This window comes from Hevea brasiliensis, chromosome 1, assembly GCF_030052815.1.
Source record: "Hevea brasiliensis isolate MT/VB/25A 57/8 chromosome 1, ASM3005281v1, whole genome shotgun sequence".
NCBI classification, from domain to species: domain Eukaryota; kingdom Viridiplantae; phylum Streptophyta; class Magnoliopsida; order Malpighiales; family Euphorbiaceae; genus Hevea; species Hevea brasiliensis.
In genome coordinates, this window is record NC_079493.1 from 6,797,670 (window position 1) to 6,807,279 (window position 9,610).

General features: G+C 32.3%; 1 protein-coding gene across 1 annotated transcript; it reads right to left on the reverse strand.

Moving 5' to 3' along the window:
- Positions 1–601: 601 nt before the first annotated feature.
- Positions 602–1,114, reverse strand: LOC131182967 (uncharacterized). The gene has a single exon (XM_058152520.1). The coding sequence runs from the start codon at positions 1,112–1,114 to the stop codon at positions 602–604; it is 513 nt and encodes a 170-aa protein (XP_058008503.1).
- Positions 1,115–9,610: the final 8,496 nt, after the last annotated feature.

The following is a 9,610-nucleotide window of genomic DNA, read 5'->3' on the forward strand; positions in this document are numbered from 1 at the left end:
ATGCTAGTTATCAATCTTTGATCAACAAAATAAATATTTCATTGAAGAGGTAGAGAGAATATAAAAGAGCAACAATAAAATGGATTAAGTCCTAATCATATAAATCAATCCATTCATGATAGAAACAACATTAACTATGTCACAAACACAAATTACAAAGTTGGTAATAGATTAGATACCTAATAAATCAATAATACATCAAATTGTGACTTTACACACGAGGAAAATGTCGTCCTACAAAGTTTCAAAAACTAGGGGGATTCTCTCTCATCACAAAATTTCCAATAAACCCACATTCTTGTTTCTTCGAATTCAGCTTCAAACAAATCAAATCCACATCATATTATACATAAGCCTATCAACCCGAATTGTCCCTTAGGTTTCTTCAACGTCAAGCATGCGAGAGCTACCTTCACCTTCACCTTCACCTTCACCTTCACCTTCACCTATCTTCTCATCATTACTTGTATAACTTGTATTATGAACAGTAGATACAGCAACAATATGTGCATGCATATAAACGACCAAAGATCGGCATTAAATTAAATTAAATTAAAAAAAATTGAAAAAAGAAAGAGACAGAAAACAAAATATTCAAACCTCAACCAGACAAGCTAAGGTAAATTGAAGTAGCAAACCCTAGCGCGTAAACGCCGATCGCCGCACCGACCAAATGGAACCCGGACCTCATTACGGCTCCGATCCCAACAATCCCGGCCACTCCGATTGGAACTCGGGCTAAAACCGCCTTACCGGCATTTTCCACGGCGGCCCCCGCGTACAGCACCACCGCCCACTCCTTAAACTGGGCCGGCCCCAGAATCAACTCCTCACTCTTTTTGTTTTGTTGACGAGCAACGATCCGAAGAGCTGAGTCAATTTGGGTCCGAGTTGGGGGAGACGGAACCCACTTGAGGATAAGGGGTTGTTTGTGAGTGGTGGAGACGGTAGCATGGATGTGATCAGAGGCTGTGAGGAGTTGATACGGGAGGACACCTTGGAAAGCGTTCTGAGTTAGAGAGAGACAGTGGGCGTAGGCTGAGTCACAGGCAGAGTTGAACTCAGGCGAGTTGGTGAGTGTTGTTTTGACTCGTTTAGAAGCTGATAAGCCCATTGTGTTTCCTTTTTTGTCTGAGTCTGTCTGCGCGGCTCCAACGCTAAAATTCTTGTTATTTTATCCTTCGCTTGTGGAGGTGATGCCATGTGAGAGTTTTCCTAAAATTACTGTTTTGACCTTTTGCTTACTAAGGTCTCATTTACATTTTTATCCTCCTACGAGAAATTTATTTTACCCTTTAATTTATCGTTTAAATTTTAATCCTCACCGTTAAATTTCGCATGTATGTTAACTCGTTTAGGAGGCTTTTTATTTACCTTAATAGTTGATTGGCATTTAAATATATAAATTAAAATATTTAATAAATTTAAAAAAATAAAGTTAATAGCTGATGAATAACTGTTATGATATCCATTAGTTATAATTTATATCAACTCTATTTTTAAAATTATTTTTATAGACTGATAGCTAATTTAATTTTATTTTTTATTTTTATTATATTTTTTTATTTTATTTAAAAATTAATATTATTAATACTTTTATAATTTTAGCATTTTAATTAACTCATTTTAACTTTATTAAAATATTTTTTATTAATAATATAAAATATAAAATATTTATTTATATCTAAAAACTTAAAATTAATTATAAGTTTTTTCTTTATCAATGATAATAATTAATTTATTATTTTATCTATATTTTTAAAGTTATTTAATTATTTTCTTATTTCAATAACAAAATAAATGATATAATATAATAAATTAATAATTTTATATTTATTTTAATAATATAATAAATAATATAATATATTAATTTAATAATTATATATTTAATTTAATAATTTTATATTTATTTTAATGATAAAATAAATTATATAATATATACTCTTATTAGTCATTTCATATATCAATAGAAACAGTTGAATATAGTTTTACCAAACACTTAACATAAATTATCTATCATCAGTTATCAGTAACAACTATCAACTAATAGTTATCAGTTGTATTCAACAGTTAAATAAAACATGTCATTAGAAAATAACAATCTTTTTTAAGTACTATACGATGCTGAGGTTAATTTTTATAGTTATTATATTAATATGATTAATAAATAAAAAATATTTATATTAAGTATTAATTTAATTTTTTTAATAATATAAAATATTATACTTACATTATATAAATAAAATTATTATAATAGTTAATTCAATTGAAAAAAAAAATCATTCACTAAACTAATTATATGTGTAACACCTATATATTAAGCAGTCTGTGCATTATACTATTTCGGTGATCGGTGTCTGTCCGGACAGTCAGGATGTCTAGACATATGCTTATATCTCCTAGAAAAGCTTTGAACAAAAATTAATAGTAATTACCAGAAGGTAAAATATAAATAAGAAAAACAGAGCATAAAAAGTTAAATGAACCGAGGGTCACAGCGATGGGTGACCGCACTGGGAAGTGACTGCGAGGTCAACCTAAACCATAATTTTGAACCAAAAAATTGTGACGTTGCAGTCCTTAGGACTACTGCAAACATAGTGGAAAAGAGAAAATCATAGAAAATAATTGTTAAGCAGGTCAAATAATAGGTCAGAGATCCAGAAGAAATATTGAATTACTTACAAACCGGATAGAACCGGTGAGGGACAATTTGGTTAATTTACTCCTAGAAGTGACTCATGACCTAACTGTCCAATAAAATCGGAGAAATGAAAATTTTGAAATAGAGAATTAAATTAAAGAACTATTGAAAAATTAAGGAAAATGGAAAAAGAAAAGAAAAAGTTTTATTGCATCACACATATGACATCATGAATGATGTCAAAATTCATTTTAATTTACCCACTTTATTTGACCAAGTCAAATTAGTTAAATTACACATAATAAGACATAAAATTCATAAAAAAAATTAAAAAGGAAAAATCACTTCTTCTCCTTCTTCAAGTTTCGGCCAAGACACCCACTCCCACCTCCATTAACAAACTTCCATGAAAGCTTGATGCTAGCTTGATTTCCATACACAAAACCCTAATTTCCCCCAAAATTTCCCATAAAACCTTGTTACCTCAACTAGAAAAGAAGATTGAAGAAACAAAGAAATGGAAAAAAAAGAAGAGAATTGAAGAATTGGCTGATGTACAAAGAGAGGCACCAGTTCTGCAGAGCGTTGGAGGTCCAGCTGTACTAGTCCTTCCTATACAAATTAATGTACAAATGGCCCAATAGATGGCCATGTTCTTTCAGCAAATGGCTGATAATCTGTCAGCCCAGGCCCAAGTACAAACCCAACCCTCTCAAGAGCAGCAGCATGAAAAAGAGAAAAGTGGGAAACCTATCGATCAAAGTTCGAGTAGTAATTTAGGAAAGAAAAAAGATTTTGGGGGTCCCCGAGCTTCTAAGTATGACAGAGGCGGATCTTTAGGGCGGAAGCAATCAAGAACCATTCGTCAAAGAACCAGAAGTTCCTACCCTATCCGTATCTGTGATGTTTGTGGAAAATTTCATGGAGGTATTTACTATAGGGTCACTGGAGCCTGCTACAACTGTTGTGGAATCGGACATTACGCCCGAGATTGTACTAGCGCACGTTGATTTATGCCACATACTACACCAGAGGAATCAGTCCAAGGTTTTGATTTTAGAGGCTCATTAATAGTCAGTAGGGGGCAGAGGCAGAAGTAGAGATAGTACTCTGGGTGATCCTAGCACAATGGACCAGCCCGAGCAGAGGAATACACTAGAAAGTGGGAACGCCATGCATCGAGGGGAAGAAGCAGAGACTTCAGATGTAGTTGCCAGTACGTTCTTAACTTTTAAAAGGAATAATTATGTACTATTTGATTCCGGCTCTACTTATTTATATGCTAATGCTAGAATTATATGTTCTACTGTTATTCTCTTGCACAGAAATAAATTTTGATGTGTTAGTTATTAGTCTTTTAGGATAAGAATTATGATAATAAGCTTGATTGAAATTAATTTTGGAAAAGCTTCTAGTGAGAGACATCTCCTTGACTACAATAAATTACAAAGCTAATTAGTAAGCCTAATTAGGTAAGGCAAAATGACCTGAAAGTAAGTTATAGTAATATAGCTACCTTAGATGCGGGTAAAGGTATTACTGCTGATAGATGTCAGTGGGTACCATAATCAAAATAAGTTTAAGATATTAGTGGATTTGAGAGAAATAAGATATAGGGAAGGTTGATTATTGGGATGTATCATAGTAACTATGCAATATTCTTGATGTTTGTGCTGTAAGCTACAGATTACAATACTGACTTGGGATTTATTATGTAGAGCTATGTACTACCCAATAGTACACAAGGATAAGAATAGTTACAAATGGCTTTCACTCTAGTACAAATATACCAGAATAGAGTTTTATTACTATAACTGAGTTTGAAAATCCTAATTCAGGATTTAAAACTCTATAATTAGAATATCAAAATATCACGGTTGCAAGGTAGTGAGAGTGAACGACTCCATTACCCTAGCACGAATTACAGTACATCAGGAATTGTTATGAGACTAGAGATTTTAGTATGGTCAAAATTTAAAAATAACACATATGGGGCTGAGTCATCCAGTTTCCGATATGGGGTTTATATTTATTCTGGTATTGCAATGGATCTTTTGCTCAAAGTTTAGTAAGGAACAGTATTATTTGTATAGCAGTAAGACACAAAATATGATTTTGTTCCCCTGGAAGAGACAGGATACTATGGATGATAATTATAACTTATAAAACAGTTAAGAAATGATGTTCTATTGATAACAGTAATTCGATAGGAACTAGTTGATCAGGTATTCTTTAAGATGAGTACAATTTTATTGTGCGAATCATAAGGATTAGATTAGAATTAATGTGAAACTTTTGAATAGCATGGGAAAAAGGAGAGTCTAGTAGACTCCCTTCTTAAGGTTAAAGAATTGTTTATGGTTCAATAAAAAAAGGGCAATGATCGCAAAACAGCAAAAAATAAGCTCTAGGATATTGGTAGATAGAAAATATAGAAGTAAAAATTTGAATAATTGGTTCGTGATAGAGAAATGTTACGAATATTGAAAGTATTAGCCAAAATGGTCAGAGGACCAATTCAGAGTAACATTGAAGTGTAGAGGATTTATTAGAAATAATAAGGAGTACTAGTTCTTGACCCGACAGTCGAGTCAAGAAAGAGAATAACATTGAATTGTGAGAGGAGATAAGGGAATTAATTAAGGAACAAATTGAAAAGCCCATATCCAGATAAGATTGGGAAGACAAAGTAAACAAAAATTTTAAGATGTGTAATGATATTTCGAATTGTCCTATCAGGCAAGGGAGTGAATTGGTAAATTGTAAGTTAAATAAAAGTGAACAAGATAGTGCAAAATAACATATAAGCCTAGGTCATAAATAAAGATGAAAGATAACGGTTATAGACCTATGGCCAATTATGAGATAAGCATTTCTCATATGATCGATGAAATTTCCTTATAAGGAAACATGGATTGAAATATTAAATAGAACAACACTAAGAGAAGATTATAATTATATAAGCAAATTAAACGTTGCATTCGATTGTTAGAAGTCTTACATAGACTTAAAGGAAAGAAGATTATAAGATTATATAGAAAAGAGAAAGACTAAGTTCTCACTTTATAAGACCATATGGAGTCGTAGGAGGAGTGAAACCGTTAGCACACAGATTTGTTTACCTCTAGAATTGAAATAAATTCAAATTTAACTTATAACGAGAAGCTCAGAAGGAACTTAACACACGAGGTGAAGCAGTCGAAAAATAAATAAATATCATCGGTTAAAGTGTTATGGACCATCATTTAGACTATGAAGTCACATAGAAATGTGAGGGAGACATAAGAAAACAATACGCATGATTATTTAAGGAATAACAGTGACTAAAATTTCAAGACGAAATTTCTTTTAAGGGGGGGAGAATTGTAACACCCCTATATTAAGCAGTCTATGCATTCTACTATTCCGGTGATCGGTGTCTGTCCGGACAGTCAGGATGTCTAGACATATGCTTATATCACCTAGAAAAGCCCTGAACAAAAATTAATAGTAATTACCAGAAGGTAAAATATAAATAAGAAAAACAGAGCATAAAAAGTTAAATGAGCCGAGGGTCACAGCGATGGGTAACCGCACTGAGAAGTGACTGCGAAGTCAGTCTAAACCATAATTTCGAACCAAAAATTGTGATGCCGCAGTCCTTAGGACTACTGCAAACATAGTGGAAAAGAGAAAATCATAGAAAAGAATTGTTAAGCAGGTCAAATAATTAGGTCAGGGATCTAGAAGAAATATTGAATTACTTGCAAACCGGATCGAACCGGCGAGGGGCAATTTGGTCAATTCACTCCTAGAAGTGACTCATGACCTAACTGTCCAATAAAATCGGAGAAATGAAAATTTCGGAATCAAGAATTAAATTAAAGAACTATTGAAAAATTAAGAAAAATGGAAAAAGAAAAGAAAAAGTTTTATTGCATCACACATATGACATCATGAATGATGTCAAAATTCATTTTAATTTACCCACTTTATTTGACCAAGTCAAATTAGTTAAATTACACATAATAAGACATAAAATTCATAAAAAAAAATTAAAAAGGAAAAATCACTTCTTCTCCTTCTTTAAGTTTCGGCTAAGACACCCACTCCCACCTCCATTAACAAACTTCCATGAAAGCTTGATGCTAGCTTGATTTCCATACACAAAACCCTAATTTCCCCCAAAATTTATCATAAAACCTTGTTACCTCAACTAGAAAAGAAGATTGAAGAAATAAAGAAAAGGAAAAAAAAGAAGAGAATTGAAGAATTGGACATCAAAATTGAGGTTAGTAATTAAACTTGAATTCTTTTGTTTAAATTCTATGTTTTTAGTTCAATTAACTTAGAATTTAACTAAAATTTAAAATAAAAACTATTATGGGGGACTAAAGGGAAATTTGGCCAGCATTAAGGGGTATTGATATTTCATGAATTTGATGGAATTGAAGTGGTAGTTAAGTTAAATTAGGTGTATAAAGGTTGATTATAAACTTTAATTGCATTAGATCTCATAATTGTGAAATTAGGGTTCTTAACCCTCTTGAAAATTTGACAAAATTTGAGGAAATGGTCAAATGATGCAAATGACCTTAATGGAGGTTGAAAATGGTCAATTGGGACCATTTGTGGTGTGTTTGAATTGGTAGAATGAAATTGCAATTCGGATTGGTTAGGGTCACTATTCTGGCAGCTTGACCTAGGTCTAGTTCAGGGACCAAAACTATAATTTTGCTACTCCTATTGGTGTGAGGCCAATTGGAGATGAAAATAGACACATAATGACACATTTTTCATTTAGAAACCATGCCCAGAAAATGACAATAACATAGTGAACAATTAGGTCAAACCCAGATGTAGTGCACTGCCACTGTACCAAAATGACCAAATGATTATTTGTTCATTTGGCCATAAATTGGGCTATACAGGTCCAAATGACCTGATTTTATTGGTATTAGAAAGGTATGACATAGCACTACAACTTTCATGAAGAACACCAACCCAAATTCTTCCCATAACCCAGTCATTTTGCTACCTAAATTTAATAGTCTAAAACTGCCAGAACCAAAGTAGGTGCCCAGAAATCTGGGTTAAACCAATCCGGCCAGCCATGTTCAAATGGCCATATCTTGGGTTACAAAACTCCAAATGGAGTGATTCAAAAAGGAAACTAAAGATAAAACAATAAGGAACAACTTTGATGAAGGACATTTAGCCAAATTCCCACTGTAGATAGACCAATGGAACAGTATAAATAAGTAACCTAAAACTGAAATTTTGAGATTTAACCCTAATAGGCTTTGAATTGAATTTGGCAATCAATGCCAACAAAAATATGACTCAAAATGTGGTATGTGGGTGTAATTAGAATTAGCATATCTAATTAGTATGAAAAAGTCAATATTTTGATCAAATTGTCAAATGAATAGTAACCACAATTACACTAAGTACAAAGAATTAAATTTTATGGGATAAATTAAGTGTACAAAATTTAATTATTGAATTTATTTATTAGAAATAAATTGAATAGATATTAAAACACTCTAGTTATGTGTTTTAGTGGGAAAGGAGCCCTCCAAGGAAGGAGGAAGAATTGAACCAAGACAAGTTTAGATAAGAGGTTTGTGCACAACTAACTCTTTTGTTATTTTCCACTTCCAAATTGATTTGAACAAGTTTATTGTATGATTTATGATTTTTGTTGTGTTGAGAATTTTAACTTGTTGAATGAAATTGTATAAATTAAATGTAAATTTTCTTATGCATTTAAGGATTTATTGCATGGTTTTGAGGATTGTAAATTTTAAGTTTGATATGTTGTCAATCTTGAGCATGAATTTATAATGATTAAATATATTAATGGTTTATAAACACTTTTGTAAATAGAAATTGTTTTGAATATGATTTGAAACCACAGTTGACATGGCAATATATTTTGAATTCTCATTCGCTTGTCTAATGAAATATCTCCTCCACTAGATGGGGTGAGTTCCTTCCTCTCTGGCTTGCTAGTTGAGGAAGAGTTTGGATGAGTACTCATATATACTAGCTAGTCTTTGTTCCTCCCTTTTAACCTCTGTTATTGGGAGAGTTTGAAATGTCGTTGTAACATCCTCACTGTAGCAATTCCGTACATTCTACTTTTTCGGTGATCGGTGTCGGTCCGGACAGCTAAAATATCTGGAAAAATATTTAGACTAGAGTGAGGAATCATAAACAACTCAAATATTAATAAAAAAAATTTAGAAAAAATTTTAGAAATAAAATACAACCAAGTTAAATGAGCCGGTACCCTAGCGATGGATAACCTAGTGGGAAGTTGCGGTCTTTGCAGCTAGAAGCCCTAAACCCGAGGGAAAATTCATGAAATAATTTTTTAGACTCCAGAGAAGAGTCATTGAGATTTCGATGGCATTAGAATGCCAAGAAAATGCTTAGAAAAATTTTTAGATCGGTACAGACGATTTTGGCTCAATAAGCCAAACGAAGAGCATTTTGGTCATTTCATCTTCAGAGATGATTTTTGACCAACTTGTCTAATTAAGTAAACAATTTATATGACATAAAATATGAATAAATATTGCTAAAAATTTAATTCAAAATGAGTAGAAAAGAAAGAAGAAGAAAATGGAAATAAATACCTAATTATGACATAAGATGATGTCATTTAACATTCTCCAACCAATCAAATTTCAACAAGCATATTTAAAACAAATAAAATGAGATAAATACAAATAAAATTTAGTTGTCTTCTACCTTAACGCTAACCAGCCGAAAATGTCTCTCTCTCCTCCATAAACATTTTCTTTCATCTCTCTCTTCCATTTCCCATGAATTCTCACTACTAAACCCTAAGCATCTTTCATTAAAATTTATCTACACCACTTGGGAAGGTGTTTGGCAGCCAAGAAAACCAAGGAAAGTGAACTTTGGAGTGTTGGGAAAAGTCTCTACATAAGGTTAGTGCTATCTCTCTCTCTCTTT

Coding starts and splice junctions, on each gene's coding strand:
- LOC131182967 (XM_058152520.1), bottom strand. CDS start 1,114: ATGGGCTTATCAGCTTCTAAACGAGTCAAAACAACACTCACCAACTCG.